This window comes from Mercenaria mercenaria, chromosome 2 (assembly GCF_021730395.1).
Source record: "Mercenaria mercenaria strain notata chromosome 2, MADL_Memer_1, whole genome shotgun sequence".
Classification (NCBI taxonomy): Eukaryota; Metazoa; Mollusca; class Bivalvia; order Venerida; family Veneridae; genus Mercenaria; species Mercenaria mercenaria.
In genome coordinates, this window is record NC_069362.1 from 368,314 (window position 1) to 385,619 (window position 17,306).

The 17,306-nt window shown below is 36.5% G+C and overlaps 1 protein-coding gene across 1 annotated transcript; it reads left to right on the forward strand.

Annotated features, from left to right (window-relative positions):
- The first annotated feature begins 3,930 nt into the window (after positions 1 to 3,930).
- LOC128548345 (uncharacterized) lies at positions 3,931 to 16,753 on the forward strand. The gene is made up of 2 exons (XM_053522892.1): positions 3,931 to 4,052; positions 15,938 to 16,753. The coding sequence occupies exons 1-2, from the start codon at positions 3,943 to 3,945 to the stop codon at positions 16,137 to 16,139; spliced, it is 312 nt and encodes a 103-aa protein (XP_053378867.1). The 5' UTR covers positions 3,931 to 3,942; the 3' UTR covers positions 16,140 to 16,753.
- Positions 16,754 to 17,306: the final 553 nt, after the last annotated feature.

A 17,306-nucleotide genomic window follows, 5' to 3' on the forward strand; every position in this document is an offset into this window, starting at 1 on the left:
TAGAATTCACAATATTCAGCCCTGTACCGCCCCCCCCCCCCACCGCCAAACCCTCTCCTGCAGAAATTACACAATGCCTAAAAATAAGGGAAACACTTCATTGAATAAACAAAGGACAAGAAAGTAAAGTGAAAAAAAGAAATTCATAACTTAAACTCTTTTAATTACATGATTTTCCCTTGAATTTCGAAATAATAGTGGAGATATATCTAGTATATTGACAGTGAAAAATATCAAATGTAAAAAACAAAACAAAAAAAAAACACTCCAAGAAGTTCTAATGGTCGGCCCATTATCAATTGGGTTTCACAAAGCACCTATACATGTTCTAAATAATTATTATTTGAAACATAGATAACAGTCGTGCAGCCTGATCTAAATCCAGAAGATTTTTTTTATACTCTCTGATGCGCCAGTGACTTAATAAGTGGGCAAGATAATGTATAGGCTAAAGGCCGCTAGACTGCTAGGCTGCTAACTTCACGACGCACAAAGGGTGACAGGAAATGAAAAAATGGATGTCCGGGAAAGGAAATATTCATAAAACGGCCTATTTTGATTATATTTCATCTGATGAGAAGGCAAACAGCCCCCTTTACACTTTAAAAGGACTTAATATTGTACCTAAATAACATATCTACATTTTAAGGTCGGTTGAAGGTGCAAGGTAACCCCAAGAGGTCACAGGAGATGAAATATGGAAAAACAACTACAGCAAAAACAATGAAACATCATTTTTAGACCTAACTGAACAAGTTTAGACCCTGGTTCGAGCCTCTGTGTCATCACATATACCCTTACTACATAGATATGACTTGTATGGATTTATAGCTACTGTCAAAATCCAATTTGGGTATTTTGGATACCATCTGAGGTCAGGACATATAATAAAATTATTTGGAGGAATGTTGGAGTCAAAACAGCATTATTTTTATCAATATTGGACGGTTTTCAACCCGGTTGGATGCCCTGTGACCCGGTATATACTACTATGTTATATCATAAAATAGGTATAGGTCCTTGTTATCGAATAATATCAAGTTTGAGTATTTGACATACCCATAAAGGTCATGGCAGGTCCTATAAGGTCACCGGATAGTGTTGAAACTTAGGAATATACGTCAAATTTGATCATGTCTGTACGGCTTTAGACCCGGTTTGAACCCATGTGTCCATGACATAGTACATATATTATACATGCTCGTGTAGGTATAGGTCCTAGCTAACGATTGAGACCCAGTTCAGGTACCTAGTGTAGCCCGAAGGTCAGGGCAGGTTGTAGAAGGTCACCCGGCGTGTTCGAACTTTGAAAATCTGCTTATTTTGACCACGTCGGAAAGGTTTTCGATAAAGTCCTGGCTATCGATTGATGCCATGTACGAGTACCTCGATAGCCGTTGGGTTTGGGGTGAGTTCGAGTCCCCTTTCATCCTGGGTACCTAAACCCATACCATATATGGATATGTTGTTAGATGTCTAAGCACTTACAAGTCCCAAAATGATGTCTCAGAGCTCGGACAGGTATCAGAAATTACCAAAATTGTTTTGCAGTAGGGTGCAGACCAAGACTAAGCTTTGGGCCCCGGGCCCGGGGGAGCCGAGAGAATTGTTCCAATGGTGTTGTTGGACTTAGTGAAGATTGTATTTCGTTTTCAGGACTGCCTTGCTGCTGTGAAACTTCATATTTTGAGAATATTACCGAACTTTGACCTATGACTTTTACCCTAGCCGACCGGGTTCGAACCTGACTTGACATGTTTCCTCTAGGTAATGGCTTGCTCTTTGCATATATTAAAATCAGACATAAAGTTATGAGATATAGCTTCTCTGACAAGGCCCACCCCTCATTTAGTATATGAAGAAATATGCATATTTCACCCAAAAAAGGTACACTTTTTGCGGTCCCCCCACGAAACCTTTGGCGGTAAAAACTATAAATTACATATCTGTTTAGACCAAGTTTAGATTTATTTTATAAAAGATATTCATTAAAATATCTTGTGCTTGGAACATTCTACAATTATTTTTAGTTAATGAAAAACACGAACTTTTTCCGTATGGAAAGTACAGAAATACAGCCTTTACCCTAAATAACGTACATACGGACGAACAGATTTTTGTCTTTTTTGTCACAAACGTTCAGATATTATAATACGATAAGTCTCTGAAAATCTGATATGCTAGAAAATGTCGAAAACTTTATTTTATGTGAAATAAAGTACAGTCGGATTTAGTGGTGTTCACCAGCAGAGACTGTCATTAGAAATTGTTTCGGTGTATGATAAATAATACCCAAGAAAAATTATATCGATCAATTGTCCAGAAAAATTTAAACCCAAGCGGGCAGTGCGACAATGCGAGGTTTTACTAATTCTCGCAACTATGTCTATTGGATTTCAATTTCACGATGCGAGGTTTAAAAAAGACAAACGACAATTAAGACGATAATTGTCGCCCTCTTAACCTCGCGAGGATTGTTAAATCTCGCATGTAAGTATGTTTTCGGACAAGGCGACAACGCGATAATTATCGCGTTGTCGCGTGTTGGCGAGGCGACAATTTAAGTGGCACGAACAGGATTCCGTATGATAGAGACAACATTTGGCCAACAAGTTTTATCAAACTTGCACACTTGTAACTTGTATTGACATAATATCTCGTCATCTTTCGCAAACTGACAAGATCCCATCATGGAGTCGAAAGTTATGGCCCCTTAAGGGACCAAAATTTGCTTTCTTGGCTTATGCAGCCATATAGAGACTTCATTTAGAGTTTGATTTGAAACAAACTTGCAAAATATCTTTAACAGCTATAGACGCGTGATTCCACAATTAATCCGTCAAATCAAATGATAGATTTCGGAGTAACGGCCTCTGAAAGAGTCAAATGTGTTAATGTTTACCATATGAACACGGTAGATGTGACATTTTACATTCGAACCCTAACCCTATTTTAATATGTACTTGTTGGATGTTTGAAGCAACCCGTCTGAAATATTTTTCCATTACAGCTTCTTTTTGTTGTGGGCCTACTATGTAAATCCGTGGCTCTGGGGCTGTGTTTTTGGTACTCTGTGCTTCCGAGAAATCTACCCTTACCTATTAACTTTTGTAATTCAAACTGACTAGACTGTTGAGAATTGACAACTTGTATATCTCAACTATACGGTTTACTGTGTCCGTTGGCATATCGTGGTCTACAATGTCCGGGCACACTGTTCGAACGTTTATTTATTGCATTTCCAAAACATACTGGGCAATTTATTTGCAATAACTAACTAGAAAGGCATATTGGCGAATAAGAAGTTATATTAGTAGACAGTTATTCATTCTAGCCTACCGTGATTGAAATTATGTATTAAATCTGTCTGCTTAATCTTAACAAAATACGCTGTTGGTAGCGATGCTTAAAGGCTAGTTTTAGTATGTTTATTTTTACTTCCCCATTAAAATCTACTCTCACTTAAATCAGAGGGACTGTTCATATGTAAATACCTTCTCACTTAAATCAGGGGACTGTTCATATGTAAATATCCTAAATATATTTAGAATTTCTATGTATTCCAATTAAAGTCAACGGAATGCATAGCTTTACAAGGCATTGCGGTTATTTTGATTTCAGGAGGTTTTTACGTTTAGGTGTAAAAGTTGATAATTTGTTAATATCGAAAATAAAAAAAGAACGAAACACTAAATATTTTTAGTACAATTAAAACTTGGCATCAATTTAACTATTATCTTGCCCTTCGTTTACTGTAAGGATAACTCTGCATTGGCATTTTCTACATATTTTACAGATTGTACGATTGTTTCTACATACGTCAAATACCTCGCCCGCCTAGTTGATGTTTTTTACTACTGATTTACTTCCTGTGTTAAACATTATAAATCTGTGAGCGTTGTTTTTTATTTCATTTATTCTAGTTTTGAACTTCGGCAAACAATGGTACTGGTTCTTGCTGCATTGCTAGTGATTGCACTCGCAAGCGCAATTGACGGTACACACGTGTTAAGCATTGCAAGTCATACATTTGAACCACAGCAAATAAATGGGTAAGTTGCTTTGTTTTCCAATTTATTGACAAAAGCTCGCGAACAGAGCTCATAAAAATGCTGGCTCGGAGTTTTCTGACTTGTGATTGGCATTTGCATGAAAGCAGACTGATGTTGTATTGCTATGATAGAAATTGCATGCTGAAACTTTCTCTCGATACACAGGCAGACATTAATTAATGCATCAAGCTATCTGTGGGATAACTTTAGTATGGACAGTCCGTTTTACGCCATTGTTGCTATTGTATATAAATTATCATCTAGATACATTCTTCTGATTAACATCTCCCTGTTTGTATACATTTTTAACATTAAACATTTACTATATTGTAACTGTTTTGTAATTTGAGAAATAATAAGTTTCTGGCTCGAATCTCGAAAGTTATTTTAGCAGCTCTCACCGCAACCAAATGCATTTGGATTGATAACGATGTGATTCCAAAAAAAAAAAAGAAAAGAAAAGAAAACCGCGACCTGTGAGGTTTCCACTTTTTCTATTCTATTATCACAGCAGCGTTGCTTGTACCGTGTGGCGGCCGTAAAAAAAATCCCCGTATATTCAATCAGGGCTGTTATATTTCGATCTTCTCAGATCGTTCAGCACGACTTTTATGTCGTGTAATTGGTACTGTTTAGTTTCTCAGCATGACCATTTCGGTCTGGGTGGTTCCAACACTCCCGCTTTCATAGCCTTGGGTATTTTATAATCACCCCTTGGAAATGGTGCCTGCTTTTTAATTTTGTCTTTTGACAGTTCCTGTAACTGCATATCCCCTTTCTTAATTCCAATTTGTTTAGTTCTGCCACTTGTTTTCTCGTTTGGGGCAAACCCATTACTTTATCTGGGGACCTCACGCCGCTTTTCATGGAATTACACGCCACAACACGTGTATCATTGAAGGTTCCATGTGCACTGCCGTTTGAAAACATCTGCGGATGTCTCTAAATTGCTTTTTGTACTTTTAGCATGTGTAAATGTTGAGTTCTGCTCAACCCGGGGCTAGAGGGCGTGGGGACAGTAGCATGCATTTCCACTATCGTCCATGAACAGGCTCAATCAAACCGAGTCTGCAACATTTTTGTTTTTGTCGTGTTGAGCGACCTGTGAAGTTTCCACTTTTTCTATTTTACAAGTACAGATGACGGTCTAATATATGTTGCAAGGTAGGCTGAAAACGTTTCACACTATTTAAAATGAGAAAAGGGAAACAGTAGTTTAAATGTGTTAAGGTTTATTGTATTTTATTTATCCTGTTTCAAGTCTTTTGTTCATTTGTCATAATGTCATAAATATGAGAAAATATAAGAGTTGAAATATTAAAATATAAAGATGATTAAAATATAGGCATTACAAAATTCAATATTCCCGCTTTCATAGCATTGAGTGTTGTATAATTACCCCTTGGATATGGTGCCTGCTTTTGTTTTGTATTTTGGCATTTCCTGTGATACGCAGGCTCCATAACCTTAGATCGTCTTTTTAAATTCCAGTTTGTATAGTTCTGCCCGTTGTTTTTCCGTTAAGGCCAAACTAGTTTATATAACTTGGGACCATACGGCGCTTTTCATGGATTTACATGCTTGTGTATTATTGAAGGTTCCATGTACACCGCCGAATAAACACATCTGCGGATGTATCTAAATTGTTTTTGTAATCGCAGCATGTGTAAATGATGAGTTCTGCTCAACCTTCCTGTATAAACGATGACTTCTGCTCAACCCGTGTCTAAAAGACGTGGATGTTAGCTTGCATTTCCTCTTACGTTGATGAACGGGCTCTATCAAATTTAGCGAGCAGCGTTTTCATTTATGTCGTGTTAGACGACCTGTGGTTTTCCTTTGCGACTATAAATTCGCTAGATCGATCGTACACTACCGTATAGCAGGTTCTATCTACGGGGGATATTTCTGCGTTTCTGCGGTCTAAAGCGCAAAACAAATATTTCCATTGCTGAATCACTTTCACAGACCGCGATTTCTTATCTTGTATGGCACCTTGCAGGAAAATGTATGACAAGATTATTACTCTTTTTGATATCTTTGTTTTCTAAAAATATGTAATAAATAATGAAAGTCGTCTCAATTTCTTCGAACTTAGGTACTTCCATAAAATATATATACTCCTGAAAATCACCACAATTCCACATTTCCGACAGCCAAACAGGTGAGAAGTTTAGATGAGATGAGATAGATGTCTGCATAATAACTTTGAGACATAGACAGTAGATTCAGAGAAGAAGGTTTATGCGATTTTGACCTCAGAATTTTACGCTATACCCTGTTCCACTCCCTGGCGGTCACACTCTTTAACGTACCAAATGATATAGAACGTTTAAGGTATTAGGATAAAATGCAGCCACAACTTCAAGCTTTACATGGAAGTGACTGGGTAACGTACAACATACTTACAGAAATTGGAAGAAAGATGTCCACTGTCGTCCTTTTGTGTTTCATCAGGCAACTGTCCATAGCGTCTAAGATATAAACTCTGCATGAAAAAGTAACAGAATAGTATTAACTGAATTTCATTGATTTATAAAACAGTAATGACCAAACATTAGCGTCTAGTTTAAAAAATCGAATGATTCAGGCTAAAACCGTGGATTAAATAGACCAATACATTGCGAATATTGCCAATTGATGTAAGTAAAAATATATAAATGTTTTAATATTATCCCTTAAATTATAGTATGAATACCGGATAACAATCACGGATCCGGTATCGGCTTTATTTGCAAAAGTCTATTAATCCCTTGTGAAAATCTTCCGAACTATACTTTATTAACCTTTATACATGTATAACTTCTATACCGGTATACCGTAGTTTGCAGGCGTAGTTTGTACAATTGTTGTTGGACTTAAAGGTTGTATAATGAGTATCTTACTTAAAGAGAAAGGATACATCAGTTGTTCCTGAAAATGACAGTAGACTTTGTTACGTCAGAGGGTTACAACGTCTTGTTACAGTAAATAAAAGTAATAGAAAGACAAATCCGCAACTATTAACCATAACATGATATTAATTATGAATTTATGTAACAATACAAATACATTTAAAAATGCCAAAGAGCCGTAAAATACAATATCATGTAAAATTAATCCAAATTCCATACAGATCAAATTTAGTTCCAGTCAGAATAATTTCCACACATTTTTTTTTTACACAGTTCAAAAGTAACTTTAGTATATCCAAACATTTTAGTTTTTCTCTTCAAAGATAACTTTTAGATTTCTGTCTATTATAAATCCTTTATATTATCCTCATCAGTCAAAAAAAAAAACAAATATCCAAACTAGTTATATTTTGTTATTAAGAAATACAGGGAAGTCAAGAAGTCAATATCTGTAATCTTAATTTTATACTGTAGGTTCTAGTTGTAATGTCAGACATCAATCTATTTATTTGTATCATAGAAGATTTCAAAATTTTCATGTAAAACTAAAAATAAAAAGAACATTCTGAAGATTCTAGGACAATCCTATCTAAAATAATTGTTATCTGTATTGTTATAGAACACAATAGAATATTCTGGACTACAGTAGAAAACAAATCATTTAACTAGGTTAGTAAACAAAAATTTGCTCCAGGGGAAAGTGACATATACATAAGAACATAGAGTTATTGGCGAGAGTGTGCTCCAGGAAGTAAATGATAAAATAAGGGATGTTATTACTTCTCTGTTCACCAAACTTCTGGAACTGCAGAGACCCCTACAGGTAGGAGCAAATATGCATCATAACCCCATCAGACCGTGCTAGCATTGGGGAATACTGTGCTGAAAACGGTCCTGCTTTTACTGTTCGAAAGTTTAAGTGTACATTTCCAGAATTAAATGATAGTTCAGCAAGGTACATGCGTGAAAAGTACAAGGAAATTCTTGTTTCTTGTAAAAGGAAGCTGGACTTCTCAGAAATAACGGAAAATCACAGCAAAAAGCGTGGACGCCCACATCTTCTTCTGTAAAGAGTTGGACTTGGTTCAGAAGAATATTAGTGCTTTACCAGGAGTCGGTTCAGTAATAAACACAACCATCATCGTTGCGACTGCAAAAGGGATTATTGAATCTACTTACAAAATCTGTTGGTACGGTATAGTGGTAAGTATCCCCGCCTGTCATACGGGAGACAGGGGTTCGATTCCCCGTCGGGGAGCCATTTGTAACCGGGGCGTGGTTTATAGTATTAGAACCAACGCTGTCGATCGGAACTCACTTTTATTTTGTCTGTATCGACAAAGCGTAAAAGAAATGATAATATCTATTTTACAAATCGTTCAACATCAACATATAAATTTACAAGTTCATCAATATCAGCATTCGAAAGAAAATACAAATTATGATACCAGGATCACTTCCAAAAGATCTAAACAGATTATATGTCTGTATAGAAAACTTCTAAGCATATCATAGTATACGTTAGACAGTACTGCAAAGTACGTCTTACTAGTACAGAACAAAGAAGTGGAGTGTCTAAAGAATAGAAAGATAGGCGGGAAGAAAATGTTTCGCGGGGTTAGTATACATTGCAAAACTGGTGAACACATTCATACGACCTTTTCACTGACCCATACATTCGCTATGTCACTGTATAATATATTACTATAGTTAGGTAACTAAATATACTAAAGTTAGGGAGATAGACGCGATGCGCACATTAAATAAAACACAATCAGCGAACAGTACAACGTTGCCAGGGTTACACAAAATTGCGGGTCACTATAAATTTGGAAGGACTAGGCTTAATCAGTCATGAGTAGAATGAATCTTGTATAACGAAAAGGTAGCTGAAGTTGCAAAATTGACTATAGTTGAAAATTTTGATCAACTGAAAGACGAATACCTAACTCGTATACAGGGCTTTGTTTCTGAATACGACATACCTGCTGATATGATCATAATCTGGGACCACTTTGGTTTAAATATTATCTCCGCATCAGACTGGACGATGGACAAGAAAAGGAAGAAACGAGTTGAAATATCGGGCCTCGATGACAAACGCCACAATAATGCAAACTTTGCTGGTTTGCTAACAGGTAAAAAAAACAAAGAAAAATATCAAACAGGGAATGCCACGCACCAAAAGCGCAGCCTCCTCAAAACGAACCCCCCAGCACGCAATCGCGTGCGCCACACACACACACACTCAAAGCTTACACATCAGGACAAAACAAACAACACACACACACACACTCAAAGCCAACACATAAGGACAAGACGAACAATAAGCATACACACACGCGCGCACACAAAGTCAACACACAAGGACAAAACGAACAAACAAAGGAACACAGTGGGGCACCGCCCTGGAACGGTCAGTGGCAAAAACACCACTGGGGAGCTTAAACCGGTTTATGGTGCGCACCCAACCTCACTCTTACCCCCACCATGTTCCAAAGACATGGGACAGTGTAAATAAAAGCAATCCCCTCCAGGTGAATCTCTAACACACGTAATGGAAACAAAAAGGCATGGCATGTAAAACACAAAAATGCTCGTGTATAAATATATAAAAAGCAAACCTTAAGAACCAAAAACGTATGTACTCAATGCCTTTTCAGAAGACAGAGCAACAAGAGAAACACCCTTAAGGGCCCGACGAAACAGGTCAGAAGACAAATATCTAAACAGTTCAGTCCTGGTAGGATTTAAAAACCTTAAATTGATGGCTTTATTGCTATAGATTACCTTTATCGGATAATCTTTTCAGTAAGTTTTCATCTCAAAATATTTTGATATGCCAATTAGGTGTGAATTGCAGTTTTACGCATCGTAACTATCTAGTTTCGCCTATGTTGTCAATGTCAATGTATTGATATCGTTCTAAACACACGTGTCTGTGATGTTATGGGATTCCTTATGTTTTATTTTTAGGTGAATTTCTACCACCACAAGTAATATTTTGAGGAATTATCCCAATTATACGTTTCCCGTAGACTGGCATATAACGCACAGCGAAAATCACTTGATAAACACCGAGACACAACTGGCCTATGTCAATCAAGGGATTCTACTGTACTTGAAGAAAAACGGAAGCGTTCACTCTGCCAAAGGAATCACAACCATTTTTTATTTTTAACGTTTTCAGGGCGCAAATGACCGATCAGTTTAAAGATCACTTGTCAAAGAATCATGTTAAAATCGTTTATGTCCTAGCGTGCTGCACTTATGGGTTGCAGCCTATGAAGATAAGTGTGCAAAAATTGGTCAATGCACATTTGAAGGCATCGTATGAATATTGGTATTCAAAGGAAATCATAAAGCAAATGGGCGTTGATTCTGATGAAGTCTGTCCAGTTGATATGCCATTGCTATCATAAAAGAGCAGTTTTCGACGTGGCTTGTTTCAATGTTTCAGAGCAGAACAGCCAAACCAGAGCTAATCGGAAATGGGTTTCGTGCTGTCGGAAGAGCTGGTAGTCTTGAAGATATTATGCCCATAAGTCAGTCAAAGATTTAATGTTCTGTTAAAAAATGCGATCATGTTATAAATGCGAACTGATTATCTGTAAAAATAAGAGACTGTTATTATACAATGTATTCATTACAAGCAAAGTTACTACACAGCACTTACCGGTAATTTATTTTATTGTTTTTCACGACGCCCGATCATGCTGGGAAGTACCTCCTCCTTGAGCCCGCCCGGTTAGCTCAGTAGGTAGAGCGTTGGTCTACGGATCTCGGGGTCGTGAGTTCGATCCTCGGGCTGGGCGTATGTTCTCCGTGACTATTTGATAAACGACATTGTGTCTGAAATCATTAGTCCTCCATCTCTGATTCATGTGGGGAAGTTGGCAGTTACTTGTGGAGAACAGGTTTGTACTGGTACAGAATCCAGGAACACTGTTTAGGTTAACTGCCCGCCGTTACATGACTGAAATACTGTTGAAAAGCGGCGTTAAACCCAAAACAAAACAAACAAAAACCTCCTCCTTGCATCAAAAACGCAGACAATTATCTGCCTTTCATGTAGAAATGCAGAGATTAAACACGCAGAAATGTCTTCCACAATATTTTTGGACGAAACGCTGAATATTTTGACCGAAAAAATAATCCGATATTGATAAATTTCACTGCCAAGCATTAAGTACATGTTCCATGAAATTTAAAAGACTTGTCTTTTTTATAAAGTTTATTGAAAATATTTGAACTCATTCTTAGTCGTAGTTTTGATATTGTATTGAATGGTTTTTACAGGAGTTTTATTTTAATTTAAGATAATGCCACTTCTTCGACAGGGTAATAAAGTTATTTAACACATAGTCAAGGCCTTCGAGTGGTTTATCGTCTGATCTACCACGGTTCAGAGTGAAGATGCATAGGAACTGAACACTGAAGCATCTGAACGATGAACGATGAACTGTGGTAAATTAGACGATAAATCACATGAAGGTCTTGATTGTTTTCATTATGACATGCTCATTGAATGAAACATTTTAATAATTTTAATGCTGGACTTCATTTACCCGAGGAGTAATGTAGCGGACGTCATGTGGCAATTTGACGTCATAATTTACGTCAAAATGCTCTTACCGGTCCGTGCGTCAACCATTGTTTATCGCAAAATATACAGAGCTTGATTTCCTTCTTTGTTGAACTTGAAATCAATCCGAGTCATGTTAGAATAAATTTCAAATCGAAAATGTGTGCGACGACGAGTAATTGACTTATTAAAACTGATAATGATGAATCATATTTTGACTTCGCTAGCAACTAATTTAAATTTTACAGGGAGTTTTTATAGTGTTTTAACATAATTTATGTAAAAGAAAGTAAATGCATACAGTGTAACCTCTGTAGAACAACACCCTTAGGGAGAATCAAATATTGACTGAAGAGGTTGTTGTTCTGGAGATGTATATTTGATAGTATAATTCAGCTTAGTAAAATTTGATTATGTTGTTATAGAGAGATTTTTGCTTAAGAGAGGGCCACTCTGGAGAGGTTATACTGTATTTTGCATTGAACATTTCCAAAGCTTCAGTCAGTGCCTATTTGCTTGAATACAAATTTGGCTTTCAAGAATTTATAAGTTAATGAGCTTCGTTCGAAGGTTGCTATAAAATACTATTAAAAATTGCGTTGCTTAAAGCAATGTGTACATATAGCTTCAAACACATCAAAAACATTATACACAATGATTCATCTATACAGTATAGCATTAGGGGGAATACAATACTCATAACAGAATATCTGAAGTTTCAAAACAATTAAAACTAAAGAGGCAAAGAAGCATTTTTCAACACATAGCATGAGTTACTGTGAAACACTGTATCAATTAAAGTCATTTTTTAGTTTTTGTTGGGTATAACGTCGCACCGACACAGTTCTAGGTCTTATGGCGACTTTCCAGCTTTGATGGTGGAGGAAGACCCTAGGTGCTCCTCCTTGCATCACTAGCGGGTGCCTGGGTAGAACCACCGACCTTCCGTTAGCCAGCTGACTTCCTGACATGAAGAATTCAACGCCCGAGTGAGGCTCGAACCCACATCGTTGAGAGAAATTGATTTGAAGTCAGCTAACTTAACAACACGGCGAGGGAGGCTTCTTATTACTTGTAACTTAACTAAATGTTTACATGTTACCTTTTAAAAGAAGAATCGAATAGAACCTCAGGATAAGAAATGCATGCCATATAGTGGTCTATGATTTTAAAAGAAAATCAACCCATTGTAAATAACTCTTCGTAACGTTGTAACTTTGGTCTTTATTTCATTAAACAGCTTTCGCAATTCCCCTGAGTCATTGCAATTCACTACCAGTTTCAAAGTGATTGAATAATTTAAACATAAGATTGCATCATGTGCAGGAAACCGAATATCTAAAGAACGAAAACCTGAACTTTTTCATACGATTCTAGACCAGGTAATAGTCTCGGATAATGTGTAAATAGCACCAATTACAGTTTCTTAAAATTTTAGAGGACGTTGCACATTTCCTAAGCTCTATTAAATCTAAGAAGAAAATTATAACAAATAAAAACTGCACTTACAAACATCCTTTAACCAAGCAAGAAATTGTCAAAAACCCAAATGTTACCGAACACTCAGTTACGGTTGACACCTATAATACATTGTTTCTTACTGTCAGACCTGGGACCTGGGACCACTGAGTAAGTACGTGATGGAGTATGTATTACTAAAATATACGGATTGAATGTTTATTTTCCAGATTTTGCTGCAAGCTGTGTTATTTTAAAAATTTTATATAGAGAATGTCAACACTATAAAATTTAGATTTGGGGTCCGTTTGAGATAAAACACGTTCATGTTATTGATACTGCAATATTTTCGCTCTCTGTCTCTATTAGTTGCAAGTTTAGCATAGAATTTTCCAGATGAAATTCCCGCCATTTTTCTTGAGACACAGACAGTTTCCAACGATTCCGTAAACTTAATCAATCTGAAACAACCCTGCTGTGCTTGTTATATCTGGACTGTGTATGTAGACACAGACATGAAGCTCTCTCTCTCTCTCTCTCTCTCTCTCTCAATGTTATTTAATAAACGGTTGCTTGGTAAGCGCTTCTGCTTCAGCTTTGCAACTGGTGTTTGCGTTTTTTTTACTTGTATTAATTGCAAATCCCCTAAAATAAGGACTAATTTCAAGAAGGGAACGCAGTGTCGTCTCCGTGTCTTTATATTTACCGGATTAACTTATGTTGCATTTTGCCAATTTTTCTGTTAATTGACGGAATGATAATTTACATACATCATATTTAAAATTTTAACGCTGTATTTACGGTTTACATAAAGATTCACAGTTTTTTGCTCAGTGTCAAATTTATCACCAGAAATCACTTTGGAAGGGTACCTATGATTACCAATAAGTTTTAAACAATTTAAAATATAGTACGAGCCTCTTTTCGAGTTCTTTAATATTAAGTATATACGAATATAAGAAAAAAAAATGCGGTGATTTGTTTTTACATTTTTGCCAGTTTATTACAACTATGACGACTTTCTCGAGAACTGTTTCTGTCTCTTGTTACACAGACATTGTTTAGGTGCAACATGAAAAATACCAATTTAATTAATTAACACTTAATATACAGAGCTAGTAGGTTGTGTTAACGTCTGAAATCAATGATTAATCGATTCTCTTGTCCATATCTATAAATTAAATGTATACGAAGTACAACTTAGAAGATCAAAATGTATTCATTTCCATCTCGAGTTGCTCTTGCAGATACCGGGTTGAACTTACTTGATGTTGACATATAAAGCGTATTCGATCGCGGTTGGTCATCTACAGTACCCGTTTATTGTTTACATCGTATTAGTCGGAAATCATTATAAGCCAAGCTATGCCTCGACATAAGGTGTTGCTAATAACATTTGTGTTAATTAGAACATGTTGCTGGCAATTGATTGAAGACCAAAATGTATTGACAGACATTGAATAACTGGTGATAAGATTAATTTTGGAAACACGTGTGAAGCGCGAAGTTTGCACCACGTTGTGATTTTACATTTGATTTTATTTTGATTGTTTATAAGCTTGCTCAATAACACGTATAATGTCAAATAAATATGTCGATTTTTCCAGAGACTGAAAGCTTATAGGCCATCAATACGTGTTTTTTGTTTTGGTTTCATTGTTACATGCCATGCCTTTTTGTTTCCATTACGTGTGTAAGAGATTCACCTGGAGGGGATTACTTTTATTTACACTGTCCTATGTCTTTGGAACATGGTGGGGGTAAGAGTGAGGTTCGGTGCACCATAAACCGGTTTAAGCTCCCCAGTGGTGTTTTTGCCGCTGACCGTTCCAGGGCGGTGCCCCACTGTGTTCCTTTGTTTGTTCGTTTCGTCTTATGTGTTGGCTTTGTGTGCGTGTGTGTTGTTCGTTTTGTCCTTATGTGTTGGCTTTGTGTGTGTGTGTGTGTGTGTGTGTGGTGCACGCGTCTGCGTGCTGGGGGTTTCGTTTAGAGGAGGCTACGTTTTTGGTGCGTGGCATTCCCTGTTTGATATTTTTCTTTGTTTTTTTACGGCCTTTTCCAACAGTGTTTCAGTTATGCAAGTTAATCTCATAATTGATTATTTACCAGGACAAACATGTTCTCCGAAAGTAACTGCCATCTTCAACACATGAATCAGAGGTTGAGGACGAATGATTTAAGACACAATGACTTTTATGATTTTTGTCATGGAGAACATTCACCCGAAAATAGAACTCACTACTTCACGATCCTTAGATCTCTCTATTGAGCTAAGCGGCGGGAGTTCGTAGTATTTCTTTAGAGACTCTGTTGCATAAACAACTTTCATTACTTATTCCAATACATGCAATTTTCTTTCTTGTGTGTTGCTTGTTCGTTTTTCTATGTTATTTAGTTGATCGTAGTTCTGTGTTTGTCTTTGGTACATGAGTGTCTACGCTATTGTGGTTCACGTTGTAGTGCGACTGTTTCTAGGGAGCGTGGCGTTCCCTTGTATATTCGTCCTTGTTCAACTTTCCCCTTCGGATTCCTTCCCCCGCACCCGCACCCCCACCCGCGACCCCATTTTGCCCCTAGCCGTTCCTTCCCCTTTATCAATATTTAGCATAATTTAATATGTACTTGTTAGATGTTTGAAGCAACCCGTCTGAAATATTTTTCCATTACAGTTTCTTTTTGTTGTGGGCCTACTATGTAAATGCGTGGCTCTGGGGCTGTGTTTTTGGTGCTCTGTGCTTCCGAGAAATCTACCCTTACCTATTATCTTTCATATATGTAACAAAATTATCAAAGATTGATTTATATATAAGTAAATATTGTCGCTTCAGAGATGCGTCACTCAGAAATGAATCATATAATGCATTACATGAAATCATAGTTTATCGAGAAACTAGTTACATTTGCAAGCAGACTATATTAATTTTGTATTATGTTTACTTTGGTTCCAGTGACAAACAACATGACTATCGATTAATTGACCCAAGCAATCCAAGATATTACAACCTTTTGCTGGAAGAGGAAGCGCTCAAGTTTGAACCTTGCCAAGACGTTAATAGAACAGCTTCTGTAGATCACTCAATTATATCACTGACAAGTATGAACCTTATTCTTATTCCTGTGCTCATGTTTGTTTGTTTGATATTATTCTGACTTACTCCCGGAAGGATACAAGAACATAATAGAGAGTTTGAGATTTCAACCTTCGCCTTCCCCTTCAACGTCTCTTGCGAAGTTAACGTATAAAGTTGAAGTTCGATTAAAATTCCTTCAGATTTCAAACATTAGAATGAACCTTACTTCTTTTAATCCGCCCATTCAATTTGTCCGTAATTATGATCGTTTTTTTCGTGCATTTTGATACCAATTATCCGAATGGGCAGGAATTTTACAAGCGGCTTTAGAAATGAAAAAAAAAAAGAAAATTAAATAAAAAACATTTCAATTAATATAATCATGGATATTAGAGCGATTACCAAAAAAAAAAAAAAAAAAAAAAAAAAAATCAGACGATAAAACAATGTGAACAATGTAAAAAATCGTTAGTGTTGCTCCAAACATTTAGGTTTTATATAAAATTATGTCAGTATAGTCAGTATAAAATGCACGATTGTAAATCATACATGAGAGGAAATAAAAATGATTATTACAAACCTAAAATTATTTTCCATTGGGTTTCAATGGACCGCGATCGTGCAATATTTTTCCATATCATGACGTTGAACGCTTTCATATCGGACTAGTCCCAATCCGTGACTCTACTTACCTCCCCTGCCGGTGCGTCCATTGCGGATCTCGTTTCTTTAGATTTTTTGTTGCTATTGTGTATTTGTTTAATTTGTAATTTATGCAACATTTTGTTTACTTTTACACTTTGATTAATCTGACCTATTAGATACTAGCATGTAGTAATTTATCAGACTGAAATGAAATGAAAGTTATAATTATGTCATGAGTTGGACTAATATAGGACGTGGAATGGTTTCTTAACGTTGTAATGGAAAGAATCGGTTGATGTCCATGGCGTCCACGCGCACGTTGCGACAACAAGTTGACGTCATTTTCGCGGAAAATATTAATGAGCGTCAGTTTGATTTGTTAATTGCGTTTTCGGAGAATTTTTTTCCGTATTTTTTCCTGTCTTTCGTGACAGAACGATAATTTAAATATAAATTAATCATTTGATAGTGGATATGTAATAAAAAGATTATCAACTTTGTATGTGGATATATGCACTCGTTCTTTCGCAGACAAAATTGCGCTCCTAAAGTCGCGCAATATTACCGCTGCAGACCTCGTGCATATATCCACATACAAAGT

Bases quoted from the DNA above. Each gene is read 5' to 3' on its own strand.
- LOC128548345 (XM_053522892.1), top strand. From the start codon at position 3,943: ATGGTACTGGTTCTTGCTGCATTGCTAGTGATTGCACTCGCAAGCGCA. The intron at 4,053-15,937 runs GTAAGTTGCTTT...CTTTGGTTCCAG, and splicing joins GAACCACAGCAAATAAATGG to TGACAAACAACATGACTATC.